This window comes from Thunnus albacares, chromosome 5 (genome assembly GCF_914725855.1).
Source record: "Thunnus albacares chromosome 5, fThuAlb1.1, whole genome shotgun sequence".
Classification (NCBI taxonomy): Eukaryota; Metazoa; Chordata; class Actinopteri; order Scombriformes; family Scombridae; genus Thunnus; species Thunnus albacares.
The window spans coordinates 23,233,016-23,255,080 of NC_058110.1; the positions used below are offsets into that span (position 1 = coordinate 23,233,016).

The window sequence follows — 22,065 nt, forward strand, 5'->3', positions numbered from 1 at the left end:
TTTCTGTCCTAGCCTACTCTCTCTGTGTGTGTGTGTGTGTGTGTGTGTGTGTGTGTGTGGCTTTATAAAGTCCTGATGAGAGCTTGTCTCCATAGACACTTTGCTGCCTGCCTACCGTCCTGCTTTGGATGCTGTTACCTGGTGAAGGTCTCAACAACAGCACCATTTCCTAATTGAGGCACCTGGATATTCCACAATATGCAACACAGCACCTATTTCGCCCGATATTAAGATGGAATCTTCAATCATGTTGCCTTATTTCTGCTTAATATTTCACACTTACTTTCTGGATTTGGCATCACTTGTACATGATGCAATATCTATGCAAGCCACGTACAGTAGTTTCACTAACTTTGTGTGTCTGGCATTATAAAGACCAGAACCGTAGAGGCACAGTTTGTAACTCCTCCGTCAAATAATCTGTTTTCCCAGCTGATTGTTTCTGGAATGTTCATATGCTTCCATGATCTGATCTCTGTTTTAGTCCTGTATTGTTTTTGTTTTTTTCTGCAGACATAATTAACCAGAGCTGTGCAGCATCTTTACCTGTTTGCACCATTCCTCATTAGACTGGAAAGCCTCGTCTGTTTTGAAAGACACTACAGAGAAGTGCATTGATTCCAGAAGAGAGAAAGATGGAGAGGAGGGGTGGGGGAGTGGAAGGGGGTGAATATGTGAGAAGAAGAGAAATGGGAAAGGAGAGGGATAGAAAGAGAGGAGAGAGGGAGTGAAAACAAAATGGGAGGGAGGGGAGAGAAAAGGCATGATAATGAGCCCTACCTCTGACACATCCTCCTGTTTCTATGGAGACCAAGGAGCCAATCGTGTGGCCTTGCTGAGGACTGTACTACTGAGAGCTGATAAGAGGGTGGATAGAGGTGCACACAGATGCGTCTGTGTGTTTATAAGAGGTGGTAAAATCTCCCAGCAGCTCTCCCGCAGGTTGTCCTTTTGCTTTTATTTAGGAGTGGCAGCCTCCCTCGGCACTGGTACCAGTAAAGAAATACCCACCATCCACCATGCTGTAAAACAGAGGCTTCTCATCAGTGCTTAACATACAGCTCCTTTAGCTTCTGGGCTCTATGACACACCCCTCCTCCTCCTCCTCCTCCTCCACCACCATCATCAGCTCCCCCCCCCCTACCCACCGCCAGCCTCTTGGATGCTCCTTGTTACATCACACACACTGCTCTCTGGCAGCCTGTGTTTGTGACTGGGAGGGAGAGGGAGAGTGAATGTGAGTGAGCCTGTGTGCGCACGCCGTCCCACCGTCGAGTCCCATTGACCAGCATACAGGATGGACAAACCAAGCGTGTGGCGCGCTGTGGTGAGCAGTACGGACCCCAGGCGAACGCGAGACCCCGGGTCCCACTCAAGCAGACCAGGCTCTGCAATGGGTTACCGGCTCTACGACATGTGAGTAGCATGTTTAGTGTGAATGCTGTTGAACGGGCAGACGGTCTCGCCTGCCTGGGCGGTACTGGTGTAGCACTCATTCATGGAGACAGCAATCGGGTGGGTGGCGGTAGAAAACTCGGTGTCTACCTCTCCAGTGTCTATGCTGAGTCACTTACGGCATCCAGACCTTGCTCTGTCCTCTCATGTTCCCTTCCTGTGCTCTTAGTAAACAACATCTCCCTCCTGGGGAGGGGCGGCGAGGTGGAACATGTTTGTGTGAATGGGATGAAAAGATTTCAATGAGATTAATTAAAACCATGTGTCTTGATACAAAGTGATGAAACTGGAGTGTGTTTTGTATTAGCGAGCCTTCTATTATGACTGAAATCACAACAGAGTCATGTGAGCGACGGTTTTAGAGCCTCGGGTGGCTGGGAAAAATTAGTCATTTCTGGATGATGCTGTGACAGCTCTTACTGGGCACATGAGTTCCTCGCAGCTCCCTGCCGTATATTTGTGGGTGTGAGTGTGCTCTTCTGTGTGATTGGTACAATGTGTGTGTGTGTGTGTGTGTGTGTGTGTGTGTGTGTGTGTGTGTGTGTGCGTGCGTGTGTAAAATGCGGCTGGGTCTGAGCTGTTATTTTTGGGATGGTGTTGAGTCCTACTGGCTGAGAGTGGAAAGCTTGCATTCAGTGAATCATGTCAGTTCTGATGGGATGAAAGGTGGACAAAATAAATTGTGTTGTTTTTTGGAGTTTGTTAGGGTTTTGATTTTTTTTGTATGATGCTCTGTACACACAATCCACCCTCGCTTAGTGCACAACACCTACAGAATTTAGCTGAATAAGCATTCTGCTATGTTATTTCTCCGCAGAGCCACATTTAAGTTTGCTTTCCTTCTTGTGGCATTTAGCCTGCATCAGTTTGGACCTTCTGATTCCTTTGCAACCCTGTAAGGGTAAACATGTATTTGAACACATGCATCTTTCACACATCTACTTACCAGCTGGTGCATAGCGTTGAACTGAATTACCCTGTCATGTCATGATCTAATACCATACATAGGGATCAGTCATTTTAATGAATATGAGACCTTCACAAGTCTCCATTGGGTCCTTCACAGGCAATCTACCCCTACCATTGACTGGATTAAATCTCTGCCTCGTTTCCATGTGTACAGCACACATCCATACACAAGTACATTCCTCAGATTCTCAAGTTCCTTTAGTGTCCCAGCAATTATAGTTTTTTTACATGCTTGATTAAAGATAACATTCCTATTTTTGCTGTTGCATAATAAGCAATTGAACACGGTGTGTGTGAGTCTGTGGTCTTGAGAGGCTTAGCTGATCCTCGTTTTCTTACAGCTTTAGCCCAAGGAGAGCTTTAACCACAGACAGTCACATGACTGGGCCGAGGGGCAGAACTCAGAAAGGTGAACGTGCGGTACAAATCAATGACTTTGTGAAAAATCCGCTGTTGCTGTTAGGGGACATAGGAGATGTGCCTCAGATTGACATTAATGTGTTGGCTTGACTCTCTGTCAAACAGACTGAGCCTCACAGTGTCTGGCCAATACTCCTTTAATGAGTATCTGGAGCAGGATGAGTCTGTTCTGTTGTAAATGTCATTTCATCATTGCTGGCAGGCCCCGATTCCTCTGGAATTCTAATATTGTGCCTGCAACACTGGAAGGCTAAGAGCAGGATATCCTGAGCTTAGTTGAAGGCTTCCTTGGCCTTTAAACACATTACACTTCACTACTCAGGCCTGAAGGGATGCAGAGGTTGCCTTAGGTTGAATATTGTAAAATACGACAGGATGTGAGGTGTGCTTTGTTCAGTCCAGCACACTAGCTAACTCTGCATGCAAGGCACGCTGAGGAAAGAGCAACTGAGGCATTTATAAAATCTATTCACACCAGGTTCGTCAAAGTGCCGTCATGTGTTCAGCACAAGGACAAGGAATTTAGTTAATTGGTTGTCATACAGTTAACTGGTGCGGAGGAATGTACAGCTGGTGCACACGCCAGGGAGAAATACTATAATATCACATTGACATTTGGTGCGAAAAACAAGATTTTATTATGTTTTGTGAAACTGTACAAAAAATTCGCACTGTAATGATGATTGAGTTGGTTTTGTCTGAGAGGTTATGATGTGTGTGTTTAGTGTTTGTCATAGGTCTGTAAATACTTTGCACCTTTATTGCTGCCCTGCTCTGTTTTTCAGTAGTTGTTCACCTGATTTATGCCTTAAAAAGGTATTATTTCTAATAATATGGGAATTCCAGATTATGAAAGGTATGTATGGAGTTGAGATGTGTATGTTTATTTTCAAAACCAAATGCTTGTTAACCCTCTCTTCTGTGACATCACCACTCAGGAGGTTTGATATTTGTGCGTAGATTATTTTCTGGGATTAACAATTGCTTTCCGTCACCCAACACACTGAATATATAACATTGAATGGACAATATGGCTAATAAACATCAATGGGCTTTACCCTTCATTGAGATAATGTCACGCATTCTCAGAGGGCATTCATGCCATAAAGCCGGAATACCTACTCCCCATTATTGGCTGAGGGAGTCTTAATGCAATGCCCCTGCTCAAGTGACGCCAGTGCTGATGAAAAAGAGAGTGCGTCACCAGAGCTGACAGCACATTCCTCTACTTTGAGCCGGAGCCTTTGACAGCAGAGTGTGCTAGGTCTGCAGACTGAGAGAGTGCACAAAGACAACTGCCACCATAGCTCTGAATATGCCTCCAAATGTAGGATGCATGCCGTTATTGCATAAGAGAACAACTGCATACAATGTGTTGCTTTGCCAGCACATGGGCTGGCACAGAGCACGCTGTCAGTTCATATAGCGTCATTGGATGGGGGCATAATGCTACAGAACTGAGTGAGTCATTTGTTAAAGCAGGGATACACGCTGTATGTATGCACAGGCCTGTCATCATAATAAGCCTTTGATTTTTCACTTGTCTGATATCTGCCATAAATTACTACAGACTTCCTGTAAAGTGGACATGATTGTAGCCATTAATGCTCCATGATTATGACTTTAGTCATTATAGCAAGGATATTTATTGATCAGCTGTTTGATCCCCTCTTAATGACTTTGACAGATAGCAGGAGATTAACACCCTGATATTTCCTCTTATGCGCCAATAAGGATGTGCTTACAGAAGAGACTAGAATAGAGCAGATTAAAGAATAATAAAGAATAATAGATCATGAACAGAGTAGAACGGATCAAAGAAGAAGAATCACCTTACTGAGGTGTTTTGACAGCACAGGTGTTAGATAGCTCCAACCATAGATCAGTCAAGCAATGTGCTGTAGCTTTTTTTTTTTTTTTTTTTTTTGTCCTACCAGTGTTACAGTAGCATTTTGGCTTCTGTCAAAATAGCACAAACTTGGCTCAGGCTGTGCTCAGTCAGCTCAAAGCCTGTCATTTGCACACTAAAACATCAGCAGCTGGACATTTGCAGGCTGGCGCTGAGTTTTCAGTGGCTGAGTTTGCAGCTGGAGCCGTGTCAGCCCATGTGTAAGGATTATCAAACCAACGGGAGCTGTTGGGCTCTCAGGGGCACATCTCAGCGAGTTAAAGTTTCCTCAGGGGAGTAGCTAGTGCTGATGCATCCGCGGTTTAAAACAGCCCATAATAAGCCCCTGCCTTTGCCAATAGCAGCGTCAGAAGCGACAGCACAGAGGAGAGTTGGGTGCATCAGAAAAAGATGCATCTCCAGAACATTTTGTTCCTCTGGCAAAATTAAAAACAGATATGAGGGTATGTTTATCAGCAGTGATGTTATATAATAACAAGCATACCAAGATATCACTGAGCATGTTATCTGGTGTGTTGCTTCTTATTTCTAGGGTTTTCTGTTTCATAATAGGCAAAACGGTGCAACTTTCTCGCTTCAAGCCATTTCTCCGCAGTGCATACCGACTGACTCAGGCTTATGTATTCTGTCTGTACATGTGTTTCACTTTCATGACTCTGGAATTTCTGTGTGCGCTCTATTTGCTTACTTCATACAAGACCTGCTAATCCTATCAAGGATTTTAAACGGTGAATCATTGTGATGTGTTAACACTAGCTCAGTTATAAGCCAGCTCACATTATTCAACAAACCGTATCATTTATGTGATTATTAAAGAAGAAAAAAAATCATCTCTTCTCCTATATAGTAGTCTTGAGTGGTGACGTTTTGACAAATACAGTCTGCTGTGTTGGACATGTGCACTGTGCTGTTGTGTGCTGGTGGTCCTGTGTCTCAGTGTACCCTCTTTGACAGGGAAGACAGCACTCTCCATCCGTTCTGTTGCTTGGCCTCGGGATATAAAAGGCCTTCAAGATAGCTGGCAGAGACAGAAGACTATGGGATCTACCTTCAGCCAGCCGCAGAAGATTTTCTCTCCCTCTTTTGTCCTCTTTTTCTTCTCCTTGCTATTTGTCTGCGCCTGTGCTTTCTGCTTTAATGCAAAGCCAAAGCTGGAGGAGTGAGTCTGTTGTGATTATGGATCTCTCCTCTCCTCATCCTTCATGCCTCTTTCTTTCTCTCCTCCTGGTTTTGACCCCCTCCACCCTCCTTCTTTTCCTTCTCTGCTATTCTGTCCTTTTTTTTTCTCCCTCCACATATCTTCTACATGGCTGCTTTCGGGCTGGCGGCTGAACAGCTGTACTGTACAGTGTGTGTGATGCAAGAGCTTGTGCTCATGCAAAACTGCGCTGTAACTTTCATGTAAGATTATCTCCCCAGTGCTTCTCTGTAAAATGATATTAAATGATATTATCTGCCCTGCAGTATAAACTAGCATGCTGGTGAGATACTCTTGAGCCTCTGCGCCTCCCTCTTCGCCTGTAATGGCATCACCCTGCTGACTGCAGGACTTTAGTTTTTATCCCAAACGGCATGAAAAAGAAGAGGAAGTGGAACTGTGTGGCACACCAGTTAGACACATATGCAAAGAGTTGAGGTCTGACAGTGTAAACCAACATCATAAATCATCCTGATGTTCGGTTTTAAACAGCGGTTTCCATTTACTAATCCTAAACTGTGTCTTAATGATCTAAAAATACATGTTTTTGTGTAGAGATGTTGAAGTTGTTCACCAGAAATCCAAGGTCTCACACTTACTGAATGCCTATCTGATGCGGTACAAATTAGAAATAAATATGATGCATTGTGGTGAACTACTCTGAGTGAATCAACATGCCTGTCATGCTCCTCATTCCCCCGATCACATCAGCTCATTGGCTCCTGAGCTCTGAAAGCATGGAAGTTACTCCAATCTGCCACCAGGGGGTGAACTTTTCTAAGACATCCTCTCATACTGGCTGTCCTTCACACAGATTTCAGTACAAGCTTGTGTTTTCTTGTATACTTGATGAAATCCTAGTTATAATAATGGCTTTATCTGGATTTTTTTCACTTTTAGCTCAGTTTTCTATGATCTATGATGATTATCATATATAATGTTATCTCCACGTTTCTTCTTTGGCACCCTTATAAAAGGATGAGTTTTGCGGAATGGCCTAGCAAGACAGACGAAGGGTCAGGGGTATGAATTAAGGTTACTGTCAAAACAGATCTCTTGTCGGTAGACCTTTTGGATCCCTTGCAGTCCTTTATAATCTTCCCTGCTCAATGTACTCATTCCTTTATGGTTTCTCCAGGGTGTTTTACGAACCTAAATAGGGCTCCCTGTCCACTTCTTTTCATTCAGCTCCTCGTTTCCCCTCTTCTCACACACCAGATGACTAGAAGATTTTCTGCAGCTGTCCATTTTCTATTAAAGTGTTTATTGACTGCGTATCTCCAGCTCAGAGCAGGTCATGGTGAAATCCTTTGGAGAGTTTATCAGTGATTGACAGGGTCAATCCCAGGGAGAAGTGGGGTTCCTGCACTGTAATGCTCAATATAAGCCCATGTCAGTGCACTTATGCACCAGCAGCAACATTGAGACTATAAAATCTTGTCACAAGGCTTTTTGCATGAGGTAATTTACTGAGATGGATATCTGAGAAGATACGTCTTTTATAGCTTTTTGAATCTCAGAGACATTGTAGATTCATTTTGATTCACTTGTAATGCAACTGGGATTTTAGACAGGAAGGAAGGATTTGTCATATGTCATTTTTAAAGCCTTGCCGTACTTCTCACACACACATACTGACTTTCAAACACATGTTTTGTTGGCTTCTTGTGACCCATTTGACCTTGACTCTGACCTTTGCAGAAATGCGCTGACATTGCTTTTTGGGGTTTATACGCTAAGTTGTGGAAGAGAGTAATGGTGGCTGGGAGAGTCCCAGTTGAGGCACTTATCATAAAACATGTAACCACAACATTCCAGGTTTGAATCCATCAAGGAACACGTTATCCCCTCTCTCCCGTATTTTCTGTTACTTCCCACTCATGGGTTAAATAAAGGTAAGAATGTCTCTCAAATAAAATAATTGGTGGTGAATAATTCGTTGCACCTCTTTGCCGCACCTCTTTCAAAATCCCCGAAAAATGTTGACACCTTGAACATGTTAACTCACAGTGAAACCGAAGGTGTAGGTGGTAGCGTGCAGGCATTGTGATAAGTGGAAAGAACTTTCATTTAATAGGCAGCTTTTAGTGCAAGCATACCAGCTCACCATCAAAACGGACATGCCAATGCATGCCATGCTGAACTCTCCATCAACTCACTAAATCATATCCTGTTGTGCTTGTGTATAGACACACTTACTCAGCTCTTTATCCTACAAAAAAACAAATAATAGCCTGTCATGTGTGTTTGAATCAAAGCCATCTGCCTTTCATGCCAGTTAATACTGCAATAATTGCTCTTCCTTGCCTTTGACAGACTCTAGCATGTTCTGTTCACAGAAACAGTGGGGTTTCCACCCACACTTACCACTGAAAGCAACTTCACATGAATTACAAAGAGGAAACTAAAAGGGTTCTCCATCTGGCATGACCCACATGAGTAAATCATCACGATGAGCAACAGGAATAATATGCATTTGGAAACAGTGGAAACAATATTTTTAAGTGCAGTCGCTTATACCTTTTTACTGTGGCATTAATTGTGCTTGGTAGATTTTATCTCCTGTGTTGGCCTCTTTTTCTAAATGTTATGTGCTAATCTGCTCTAAATGCGTCTTTACTTTCCAACAAATGATGTGAAACTTCACTGACATTCAAAAAACAAAAAGATAATCACACTAGTTACGTAGGGAGAATGTAAAATGTTAACTCACTCGCTGCCATTTTACATCAAGGCAAATTGAGATGAAGAGCACAGATAAAAGATGCTGTCAGTGTGTGGTCACTTTCTGTGAGATGTGTGTAAATCAGGAGGCCTGAATTGTGACAAAAGGCTGATGAATGGTTGTTTAGATTAATTAATTCCTTAGTTTCCCTGCTGTTCACACATGCTCTCAGTATAGCCTTTGTGTCGTTCTGGCCTTTCTATATCTTGGCTGGAAAAAACAGAATAAGGCCATATTGTGCCAGGAGCTGTGTGAAAAGACTCATGTGGAGATCACTTGTCAACAGATCTAACTATCCCAATTAGTGTGTTAATGTGTAATATACACACATATTTGTGCGTGCTTGTCTATTTGCGTGTTTGTGCTTGCATATGCGAGTCTGCTTGTTTGTGTAAATATGCAGTATTTTCAGTGTTTGCGTGTTTGGACACTGCCAGTGGCTGAATATTTATGAGAGGCCCCTCCACACCCCTTTCCCATGACTGCTAGGACCGGGTGGCACTGCAGCGTGGCACTGCATCTCAGGCAGAGAAAGAACAGCACTGTGCTTGTGTTCAAATGCAAACCCCCCCCTTTAGCAAGAAAAATAGAGCAACATTTTATGTCTTAAGTCTTATGGCTCTTCTAAGCAGCACATTTTAACATGCTTCGTGTTAAGACATGCACTTCTTTGATCCAAATTTAACAAACTGGTCTTTTTATACAGACATTTCTGCATACCTCTGCCAGTGCACCATTCATACATCATCTCAGCCTTGCTTTTTAATTCACTTCATGAATCACTCTGTTGGCTATAACTGAGCATTTGCTCAATAAATCGTGTTGCTGTTGTGTTTTCTGTAACGCTTTCATGACCTTGATGAGTCAAACAATGCAGTATTTCCTTTATTAGACACTGACAAAACATGAGAGTGCTTGAAGCTCATATTTATTTGAACAAAGCATGTGTATAAACTCATGTGGTCATACAACATTGCAGCAGCCCCTCCCAGCATGAAAAGCCTACCAATCGCGGGCTTCTCTGCTAAGCTTCCATTTGAAGCTTCAGTAGTACGGTAGTGTTGCCCAGCAACCGGAATCGGCACATTTCTGGGAGGTCCTGTGTGGATGGCAGTGGCTGTAAGAGGGAGAGGGAGACAGAGAGAGCAAGAGGGAGAAGGGGGCAGAGATAGGAGGAGAGAAGGTTCAGAATTCCACTGGAGGAAGGAGGAAAGAGAGGAAAAAGGATGATGTTAGGCTTAAGAAGGAGCCACACTCATTAGAAAGTTTGTTCTTGCAGCAGAGGAGGAGACAGAAGCAGAGGGAGGCCATTGATGATCCCTGTTGAGTCTGTGCCTGTTCAAACAAGCGATGAGTGAGTTTTTAGAGGATACCTCCTCTTATCTGTGCTCCTATACATACCTCCAGTACCTGTGCCTGCTGGAGCGGTGCAGAGCTTCGTCTGTAGCCATGATGTCTCAGAGGATCCAGGGCTGACGCACTGTGTGGAGGGACCGGCACAGAGGACAGACTGACTGACCTGGATAAGAGCTAAACAGAGCCGAAGCAGCCACTATACAGCTTCTTTTGGGTGGTGGATCCCAAGCATTAATACTTGGTCCAAATCAATCCTAGAGGGTTCCTGATAGGCCTGGCTTTCTGGGTTGGTGATGACCGAGACAGGTCCAGGAGTGATGTGGTTGTTCTGGGCGGGTTAAAACCACTCCGGCTGTCATCCAGTGGCAGTGACGAGGCTTGAGCTCCAGAGGAGGACAGACGTAACCCAACGTCCATGCCAGGGATTCACTGGCTGAAGAAATGAGCAGGGTTCTGTGCGTCTGGTGCCATGGCGCCTTTTAATGTTCTTGCTGCTGTTCTGCCCTGTTGATTGTCTGAGCTGAGGATGTGGAAGTTCAAAGCCTTTTGCCTGGATTACTGGCATGTGCTGTGTTTGCACCCACACAACAACTTTTATAAGAGGTATGTTTAAAGATGGCTGCAGTCATGTTTGGCGTAGATCATTTTTGTACTCTTTGTGCTATGTGTTTTGAACAACTCATAATTATCACAGAGCGCTGTCAGCTTGTTGATGTTGGTGCCTCTGTTGAAGTGCTTCCAACATTAAGCAAATCAGTATGTTTTAAAACAGACTCTAGAATTACTTCAAGTGATTGATAGAGAAACTGTTGTGGTGCTGGAATCTACAAGCTGACATACTGGCTGAACTGAGAGAGACATTACTCAGGGGCGTGCTAGCTGGCTGAACCGTGATCAATTTCCCAGCGCAAACCAGGTTACGTCTGTTATTTTGTAGAAGCACTTGGTTAAGTAACTTGGCACTTTGAATGATCTTGTTTGTGTCGGTTGTCTGTTTAGCGTTGGCACTGCTGAAAAGAAGGAGATGAGCTGGCTCTGACTGAATTTATTCGTCTCTGTTCCACTGGGACCTCTCCCTGTTCACCTTTCACCTACTGCATAATCTATGACTGATTACTGAGTGTAGCTTTGCAGCTCGCATCAAGGTTGGCAAAGAAATCTATATTTTACCGTATGGATCTATAATGTGTTTTGAGGTTTGTTCTGCTCTCACCACAACATGCCAATCATGTCGTCAGATTAGATTTAATGCCTTTTGGTGACACTTCAAACAGTAAATCACAGGAGTAAATCAGAGCGTGCAAGATATATAACATCTTGAGGATCGTGGTTTCCTTTGATTTGAATTCATCATATTAGAGGAAGACATGTAGACGTTTGTGTCTCACAGTTTCCAGGTATGTTAAAAAGGTGCACACTCCTCTCTCACACTGTGTAAATTACATGCCCCATCCCCCTGCTGCTGTACTGAGTCCATAAAAAACCTCTCATGTCTTTTATTGCCTATCACGACAGATATCTGATGCTCCACACTCCATGCAAGACACACCAGCTCCTCAAACTGAGATGCACGTTGAGCCTGTTTATGCAAAGCAACCATTATTTCCTGGAAATGTCAAGAAAAGCAGGAATGTTTTTTCCGTGATGATGATGATGAAGGGCTTAAACATTTGTGTGGTTTCACTTTTTCCTCACTCTACCAAATGTCTGATACTCTATAATCTCACATGTATTTCAAGCTGCAATTTCAGTTTCAGAGTGACTGTAGTTCCTCAGAATTGTTACCCTCCTCTTATACAACACAGTTTAGATCCTTAGTTTTGCAGTTGTCAGACAAGAATCTGCCATTATATTCAGCTACAATATTTTGGTCCAGTTCCCTCCTGCTACAGTACATCAGATAGATCTAACCGCTAATGTTTGCAGAGGTTTCCTTCATGCGCGTCCCGCCATGCAGATGTTTGATGTCTGAATCACAAACGAGCCGCGGTGTGAAGACACCGATACAGGATCTGTGAAATTCATGCCGTCTGTTACATCTCTATATGCTAATGCATTCACACACATATAAATACGCAGTTTGTCATAAGCGTTAGTATTCTGAAGGTGAGGAATACAGTATGTCCATGATTTATTAATAATGCATCACCGATTTAGCTGGCAACGTCTCTGAACGCAGGCTCTAGGGAATCCCCCCCCAGCTGTAGGTGCAGCATCAGTAACACATGACTTTAGTATTATAATCGCCTTTTTTAGTCTGTTTTTATCTTCTTCTTCAGTATTTTTAGTCTTTCAAATCACAGACTTCTGACTAAATCATTAAATCGTCTGCTAACAGCTGATCTCAGTCTGACTCAGTGGTTGTTGGAATTATTTAGGATGATTGTTTTGTTTTTTTTCTCACACACTCTGAACAGCTCATTATGTGTCCAATTCCACAGAGTTACTGGAATATCATGGTCATTGGGCGTAACTCATTACATTGCTCAAGCTTCAGTGTAACATAGTCAGATTGTATCCTAGGACTGAGAGCTTGTTGTTAAAGCAAGGTTAGTGTAGTAACTCAAAACAGCCTCTCCCAGCTGCTGAACTGGGGTTCACCCTCCCTCCTGCGTTGCCTTCCCATTGAGAGCAGTGTGATTGTTGGACACAAGCCCAAGTATTACCATACACACAAATACTGAAAACTCTCCCGTGCTCTCTCTATCTCCATCTATCTCTATTTTCCTATCTTGCGCTGTTAAAGTCACATCCACATAAACACAAGCACACATCAAAAACACAACACAGGCCCTGCCCATCACCACTGGGGAGCATCTTGGGAGCAGCTGATGAGTCAAAGATTGCATTGGACAGAAGAAAAAGGAACAAAAAGGGAAGGGGTGTCTGCAGAGAGGGGAAAGAGGGCTGGTGTGTGGTTCGTTGTGGGTGGAGAGCTTTTGTTAAGAAGAGGGATGATTTTCTTCTGCTATACGTACTGGGCCTTTACCTTACTTGGTCATCAGGCTGCTTGCTTGGGCAGCAACTCTGAGCCCAACATAAACTAGGGCAGGGAGAGCTTCTAAAAGGCACAGACAAAGTAACTTTAGCAGCGAAAGAATGAATTTCTCTGTGGGTTTTCTATGGAAAGTGAAGGATGTGGGGTGTAATTTGTGGTCGAGAAGGGAGTGAGCACAGACTGTACTTCTTCTGGCTTCTTTAGGGGGAGTTGCTGCAGTTTTGTGTTTTTGAAACTTTTTTGAAACTTCCTCTTTGTGCCATGCACATTTTTTTCGGGCATGTCCGATGCCTCCGGTGATGTCACTGCCGTGTGGAATGCGATGTGGAAGTACTGCATTTCTAGCCGAACTATAAGGTAGGAGACCATCTGGCATAAACCAGTGTGGATGAGAGTGGCCTGCAGTATAAGTGGTGGTTGTTTTTTCGACTGACCGCAGCAGTCTGTGCAGATATTTCTGACGTCTGACTGATCAAATAACATTCCTGTCTATATGCTCAAGCTTGGTGGTTTCCTTTCTAGAACCATGGAAATATATTATCACTGGTTGAAAAGGCAGAAGGCAGACAGGGAACAGTAAAGACATTTTCAAGGTCTTTCAGGGCTGTCTGCTCTATCAAGGACATGTCTTTGATAATAAAGACTTAAGAATAATCTGGTCATTCTTTTTTCATCTGTCTTAAGCCTTTTTATCACTTATCTTTGTCTTACCGTAGAGGTGTACAGCATGAATGTCCTCTTACATACAGTATTCAAATCTCTCTCTGAATGAACACAGAAACCAGCACAAAGATATCTATTCTTCTATATAATGTAGAGAAGATTTTCTTTCCTCCTTACATTATTCAAAGTCCATAGTGACGAGATTATGTGATGAATTGAATGATTCATTTTGTCTCTTCCTTTGTACCTTTCTATGACATTCAACCTGTCACTTGATTATAGATATGGAGCCTGAAGGGAAAAGTTCTTTTCTACTTATGTCACTCCAAATGTCCAAACATACAGGCCTCTCCCTTAACTGCTTTTTGACTTTTGTCACCATTATTCTTTTTCAGATCATACATAAATGAATAAAATCACACTGGAGGAAGGCTCCCAGACATTATGTCGGTCATCAACCGAAACATACTGTATATACATACTACCGAACATATTACACAAACATTAGAGTCTGACCCATACTGCATTTTTAGGGCGGATAGCAATATAGATTTTGGAGAGATTGAAAACCTGATAACAATATCAGTTGATTTTAACAAAAACACATAACATAAACCTGGTTATTTAAGAGTTGTGATAATATATGTACTAAGTGGGACATTTTACAGTTGAAAAAGAAACTTCCTGTCCTGTCTGTCCTTATAAACCTCTCAATAGTACCTTTCTAACCCCCTTCAAAGCACTCCCCTTGAGATGCGATACACTTGTTCCAGCACTTCTCCCATTCATGGAAACATTTCCTGTAGTCATCTTTTGTCATCATGTCCAGAAGCCTCTGTGTTTTTTCCTGGATTTCTTCTACAGTGGTGAATCTTCTCTCCTTCAGTCCCAGTTTTAGTTTCACCAAGCTGTAGGCGTACGCTACCCAGCTGCAAATCCAACAACTACACCCAACTCTTGTTATATTGATGGCTTCTGGGAATTCTTGGGTCACTTTCGTATGCTATAAGCTAATGTCACAGGAAAATATTGGCCAGACAATTTATTGGTTGGGCATTTTTATACCATTATCTAGTCATTTACATTACTTTAGTCAATAACCTCCCAAATTAAGCTGCTTCTTGCTCCTCCAGTCCTTAAAGTCCTGCCTCCCTTTGCTGTCTATCCTTTTGTATTCCCATCCCTTCCTATTTTCCTGCATGGTACATGGTGCGAGAAACAAATAAAACTATATTTTTGAGCCAATGAAGAAAGGTGTAGACATCCTGAATGCATTCATGCTAACTTACTAAATGTCTGAGGGATTAAAGTAACAAGGTGATACAATGTGTTTCTAAAACAGGAATCCTGTAGCAGTGACACCGTAGAAACCAGGGTACATCTGATCTGTCTCTTGTTCTGTGTCAGAGAGCGCAACGACTGCATTACTTATTTAATGCATGTAGATCTGGAGCTTGTCACTGGTGCATCCTTGTCCCATAGTGGATTTCCATGGGCCGGAGTACAGCAGGAAGCTCTGTGGAGTCTCTTGTGAATGAACTAGGATATTAAACACCTCCTGACAGAACTGCACTGCTTCATGGTAGGTAAATGGCTCCAACAGGACATTAACATAAATTGGTGTTGGTCTGAACTGGAACTCCTGCTGGAGAGCAGCTGATTTAACATCATGCACGTAGATCAAATGAGAGCAGGCACTGACTGCTTTGTCGGTCCCCTGCTTTGGTACGCTGGCTATATAACAAGTGAGGTCTTTTTTTGGGGGGGGGTTGAGAGGAACTGCTTGTAATGGAAAAGTAGGAACCTGCCAAAGCGAGCTTGCAGTTCCACTGTGCTGTGGTGAGTGAAAAAATACTCTCCAGGGTGGAAAAGCTTAGACGTGTCTAGGATGGAAGCCGTATTCTGGTCAGAAATGCCATGATGATGGAGATGCGAAGAGGTTGTTATGGTGGTTCTCAAGTTGCAGTTAGCTCTTAAAAGTAAAATTGAATGGTTTTCCTGCTTGTGAAATTGGTTCTGAGTAGATCCAAATTCATAATATTGTTCCTCTTGTAATTATAGTATTCATCAGTTGAATTGGACCATAATCACTCAAAGTGGTGCCAAGCCCAAATGTAGGTGCTCATAGTTGATTCAGCATATTTCCGCTCACCTGTTTGTAAATTTTATTTTTCATGCATGTCCAAATGCTTATCTAGCGGAAAATAGGTTTACACTGCAAGAATCTGTATCCTCTGGCTATTTCCATGGGCAGGCTTCCACAGTGGGGATGCATCATTAAGCTTGTTTTATTTTTTTATTTAGTAGCCATGACCAGAAAAAGAGCTTGATGCGTCTTTGTGCTTTGGTTTATCTGACATCTAAAGCACTTTATATGCACACAGGCTTTTTCTGATCTATGCTTAAGTTGCAGTCAGTGTCCAAACCTCTGAATAATTTACACTTGTGTCTCTCCCAGAGGGACATCAGCATTGTGTGGGAAGATGGTTTTTTTCCTCCTCTTTAGATTACCCTTATATTACATTTAAGAATAATAGTTCTCTCTATAATAGTTTGCCTCCCTTGTTTTGCTGAAAGGACATCTGATCATGACAGTAATAAATAGGCTAATGTCCATGAGGGAAATTCTTATGAATAAACTACAGTCTCACTGTCTGATCACGTCGTATTGCTGCAGGGTTGCAACATTATGGGAGAATATATTTGCAAGCATTGCCTGTGCTGCAGTATCTACACTGCTCATGTTAAGCTGTACAGCTTTTGAAATGCTAATCATCTGAAGAAGCCAGTTTGTTTACTCTAATGCACAAGAATGCCACCTTCTAGAGAGAGCACTTTTCATGATCAGGATATTTACTGAGGTGTCTGATGAGGAAAATGCATACAGCACAAATAAACATGCACACGTTAGGAGAAATTGTCATGTTTCTCTTCTCCCAGTCTCCCAGTCTTCATTTTTGTACATATTATATGTACACTATGATTAAAGCAAGGGGCCAAAATATGTGTTGCCTCTGCTCTTCTCTTTGTGATCAGTGGGGAGGCTGTGAAAGCTCAGAGGGAAACACATGCGCTGTGTCTTTCTGTGGCTTTTTTTTTTTTTTTTTTTGCTGTTATTCTACTTTTGATGACATATTCCTTTGCATCTCTTCACAGCGCCTGCCTGGAGAATAATGAGGGTGTGTGCTGCATTAACTTATGTAATGGCGAGCGAGAGGAGGGGTGGGATGGGGGGTTACTGGAGGAGGAGGGGAAGAAGAGTGATGAGCTCATGCTGCTGCACTGCAGCTCTTATATACACACTCTGCACCTTGTGCTCCTTATTCCACGTGCACTCTCTTGCACGTACACCGTTTCAGTTTGTGTGCAGTTTATTGATTGATTCACATGCAAATGTGTATGCGCATGCAGACACAGACTAAAAGAGAACAGCTCACTATTGCATAATTAGTTCCCAATTTAGCGTTCTGCTGCAGAATCCAGAGGCTGGCATGCATGGTCTCCAGATCTTTATGGCTAATCTCGCTCAGTGCTTCTTCATGAATGGGAATTAGTGTGTGTACCCTGTCTTTTATACCTGCATCACTGGTGATACAGAGAGCTGATGCTCAGCTGTGAACAAGCTGAGCCCGCAGAGCTCATGTAGGTAATTGCTATAAATCTATCAACTCCTGTTCTGTGACAAAGCAGGCTCTCATTATCCAGAGTGTGTTTTGATTTATGTCAGAAATGAGCGAGGTGGGGTAGGGTCAGGGGACAGGGGGAGTTGATAATGGCATGACAGCGCATTTATTCTATAAAACAGAGTAGTCCCTTTGGGGGCTTTTCAGCTCTGTTTCAGCCTGCAATGAATAGGCGAATGAATGGATAAAATACTGCTCTTGGCAGAAGACTAAACATTAGAGCATCATTGTTGAACAGATCCTCAATGTTAGTATCATCAGCTCATAGATCATTTGTAACACAACTGGGAGAAGGGTCATACTGTGTCTGTATACTCTGTAGTTTTATTTTTTAAGGCTGATTAAAAAAAAAAGAATTTAAAACCTTCAATCACTAAATATTAGACTTTGAACTAGATTTTTATTGCATGCATTGTGTTAGCCCATGACATTGTGAAATTAGCACATGTCCCTGAACGAGAGTGAAATAAGCATGCTGTCAGGGAGGCTGAGACTGTGGCTGGTAAACAGTCATTAAAGTTAAATGTTTATCCTGATTGGACTAATTGCTTCGGGCTGTGAGTAAATGCAGGCTTGTATTTTTCCATGTACACAAACATCTATATCTTCTAACGGTACGGCCAGTGCATTTTGTTTTTTTTGTTTTTTTTCTGTACAGCCTTAGCTGTTGCCTTGACAACTGGCCTCGAAGATCTGTGCACGTGCATGCAATTGTGATAAATCCTGCTTTCAATCTTTGGTGCACCATCCCTAGAGATGCATCTCTTTCCTGTATCACTCAGGTTACCTTAGTCACATGACCCTTTTTTCCCTCTTCTCAATGATATCATTCACAGAGGTTCATTCATGCTGCACAGATATTGTTTGTCTGTATTGATTTTTTTTATTTCTTTAGACTGCAATTAACCTGACCACAGAAAATTGATCAATATTGCACAGGAGTTGAATTATTGGTACTGATAATTACATGTAGATGGCTGTGTTTGCAGCTTGCTCTAGGTGTCAGGGCTTTTTACCCAGACTGGAGACAGTTCTTATCAAAATGAGGGCCAGTCAAAGCTGGATTTGAAGAGTCATTACTGACAAATGAGACTAAGAGATCAAACCTGTCTCCTCATACAGACCCCACAGCTTAAATGAGCTCCTTGGGGATACAGAATAAAGTTTCTCTCTAACTCCTTTCTCCCTGCACATTTTAAAACAATAACTCACCCACTAGTGCTTTACTTTACATCAACTTGTTTTCTGGACCCCCTAGAGTAGGAGTCTTTTGATCAGCCATGTATCCCCTAACCCAACATCAGTCTCAGTGCAGTGTGTTGACTGTACACTAGCACCATCTGTTGGTAGAGAGACTTCAGGACAGAGAACAGCCTCAAGGTCTGAGAAAATCCCCTATGACTAGTTTGAGGTCTTATGTTAATCTCCCTCCCACTGTGTGGATAGTCCATGGCTTTGGCTGCATTCTTCATAAAGAAACAGGGAAAGTTACCTGTCAAAGTCTGCTGGTTAATGGCCACTCAATCAACTGATTCAGGCACTCCACTGTGAGTAAGTCAAGGGCAGAGAGCTAAGAAATTAAACAATGTGAGATATCTTAAGTCAAATAAAAGAGCAGTCCTAAATTCCACTGTGAGTCATCAGCGAGTGGAGAGAAGACAAATTAAGGCAGATGGGGGATCTTGCCTTGTCTGGAGTCCCACAGAGGCTGCTAGAGCCTTGTAGCCTGTTTCTTTGGCTTTCCTCCCAGATAGCTGCTATAGAGATTTACTGCCAAGGTTTACTCAACTGTTCTGATATAATAATGATTTACCTGGGAGCAAAAAATCATGCTTTTTTTTTGGTAGAACGACTGACAAATCTCTGATTTTCATAGTCTCACAGACTGAGTTGACTACAGACAGCTCACACAGTTATCATACTTGCATAATACAAAGAGAAACAGAAAAGTTTCTGACTCACAGTTTTGGTCTTTTTTCTGACAAGTGACATTTTTGTTTAGGAATGGTCAACTGGACAGAACTGGTCAGAGCAGGATACAAAAGCAGAGGAAACACAAAGAGGTGGAAGTTTGCAGGATAAGATTTTACACAGTGTTACTTACTTACAGATACAGTGTCAGCTGCCACAATCACATCTTATACTCTTGACTCTTGTTTCCTTTGCTAAGTGAGTAGGATAGAGTCACTGATAAGGATTTTTCACCTGTTTTTAAGGAATCCTGTTTCTGATTGTCCGCTGACAAATTTAGTTCTAACAAAGTAACTATATGTGGATAATATTCTTGTCTTTCTTCAGATATAGAGGTTGTTAGATAACCTGTTATCTCGCTACATTTTTGATAGTGCTCTGGCTGTCTGAGGATGTGTTCTGGTTGAGAGCTCAGATTTCCCCTTCGGCAACGCCATGTGTCCTGAAGAGGGAGGGGAAAAAAAACAATTTGTGACCTTGCAGAGCTGCAACACACAGGCTCCGGAGTCCAGACGCGTCCCCACTGAACCACAGAAATCAACACGGCAGCTGAATAAATGGCCACGGACTATAGGGTAGAGGCATGTTGGGGGGGTCGAAAATGAGAGGACAGCTGATGGAGGAAAGAGAGATAAACAAATGAAAGAAAGAGGGATTCAAAGAAAGAGTGAGGCTGTGAGTGACACAGCTGAGTGAGGCAGGGGGAGGGCGCTCCGTATGAGGGGAACCTCCTCTTTTCATTGACGTTTAGGAGAATGTGCTGATTAGTGGAGAGTAAATCAGTCAGATGGTGGTTCCCAGTCCTCTGCGCCTGACGGAGCCGGTGTATCTTTCCAGTAACCACGGTCACCTTACCTTTCCGTAAAGAGCTGTAGCAATTTGTCATCAGTGACCGGATCAGGTTGCATACTATGGGCCAACCTGGAGACAGATGTGTGGAGGTAGGTGGGCTCTGTCCTGAAGGTGTGTTTGTGTGTGTGTGTGTGTGTGTGTGTGTGATCTCTCTAGCTGTGAAAGTGCAGGTTCATGTAGGTGCTGTAGCAGAGACAGCTGTTTACATTGTTCGACACCGTAAGTGTGTGTCATGAAATCACTAGACAGAAAATTAATTAACAATTACGATCATCAATTAATAGTTTATGATTTTGTCAAGCAAAAATGCCAAACATTCTCTGATCACAGCTTCTTGAATGTGAGAATTTTTAGCTCTTCTCTCTTTTATATCATTGTAAAATGAATACTGTCAGATTTTCGGACAATTGGTCAAACAAAAGATAGTATGTGATAGGGCTGCAGCTAGCGATTATTTTCATTGGTCAATGAAATGTCAGAAAATAGTGAGTCAAAGGTGACGTTGAAGTTGAAAACGGCAAATTTTTTGGCATTTTTGCTTAAAAAATTACTAAAAAGATTATTAATCATTATCAAAATTGTTGCGGATTAATTTCCTGTCAATTGACTAATTGTTAAATCTCTATGTGAAGACGTTACCTTTCTGATATTTTATAGAGTAAAACCATTAATAGATTCATCTAAAAACTAACCAACAGATTAATTAGTAATGTAAATAATCATTAATTGCAGCCCTGCATGAGAGATGCATAGAATAAAAAGTGGATGAATGTGAGTGTATTTGTATGGAAAGTGTGTAACAGAGCCGTTGATGCTCGTACATTGGGGTGCCAACGCTGCTGCTCTGTAGTCTGATGTCACACTCACGCTGATGCATAGTGCCAGGAGGGAGGGAGAGCAGAGAGGAAGAGTTGTTTGTGTTTATTTTGCCTCTTAGTTAGAGTCAAAATACATCTTTAGTAAGTCAAGTAGCACTGTATATTTAAGCAAACGTGTGTATTTTGCCATCTACTACAGAATTCCAACAAGTTTTGCCCTCTATCCCTCTGTGATTTATGTTATGTCTCTGAACTGGCCAACTCTCTATTTCCAATCCCAACTACTCTCACATTCCTGCTCCTGTGAATCATCCTGTTCATCCTGCATCCTGTTTACATCTTTTCAAAGAAACCTATAGCAGGACTGCAGATCTGTTTGCGCCAATTGTCCGCGAAGAGCTTGTGTGCTCAGTCCACTCGGACCTGCTCTCATTATAGACCTGTTAACAGAATGGATGGCTTAGCAAGGCCATCATTAGAGCCTATTAGATGCACAGAGCGTGAGACGGCTTTTCTCTCATCAGTCATCAGTCTGTACGTGAGAGAATACAGAGCTGCACTGTACTGAATGTATGCACACTGCTTCTTTTTACCTCCCCTTTGCATTCTGTCTTTACATCATGTGCAATTCGCCCCTTCTTCTCAGATCCACCTTCCATTTCTATCAGCCCCCCCGCTCCTCCCATCTCCTCTTTCTCTGTCCTGTGTTTACACTCTGTCAGGTCACATGTAGTGTTATCTTGTTGTCCTGGTGCAGGATGTTGCTGAGTTACGTTTTGTGTTACGGCAAATAAAAGGCAGAATTCCCTCCTGGAATCATTAGGCACAGCGCAGCAGCTATGAATCTCAATTGCTTATTATTACACAGAATTCCTTAGCGTTTCATCATTAAATGCAGTGTTAGGGCAAAAATGGTGAACTGGCTTTTCAGGAAATGCTTCCCATTATTCTGTATTGTATCCACATGGGAAAGTAAAAAGTTAAAATAAGGTCTCAAAGCTGCTTGAACGTGATGCGGAGAAGCAAGCATCTCCCAAAAGCATCTTCA

The 22,065-nt window shown here is 42.5% G+C and overlaps 1 protein-coding gene across 7 annotated transcripts in view; it reads left to right on the forward strand.

Moving 5' to 3' along the window:
- The window catches only part of LOC122981895 (IQ motif and SEC7 domain-containing protein 1-like), a 97,407-nt gene that overhangs the window by 40,730 nt on the left and 34,612 nt on the right, over positions 1-22,065 (forward strand). The window contains exon 1 of one of the 7 annotated variants that reach the window (XM_044350706.1): positions 1,253-1,416. The exons of 3 other annotated variants lie outside the window; for them this stretch is intronic. In XM_044350706.1, coding sequence (XP_044206641.1) covers positions 1,298-1,416 — 119 coding nt within the window. In that variant the 5' untranslated portion in view covers positions 1,253-1,297. Of the gene's footprint in view, positions 1-1,252; positions 1,417-9,840; positions 10,636-12,938; positions 13,388-20,188; positions 20,289-22,065 lie in introns of those variants that run through there. 3 more of the 7 variants (XM_044350709.1, XM_044350710.1, XM_044350715.1) reach the window with 3 other exon arrangements.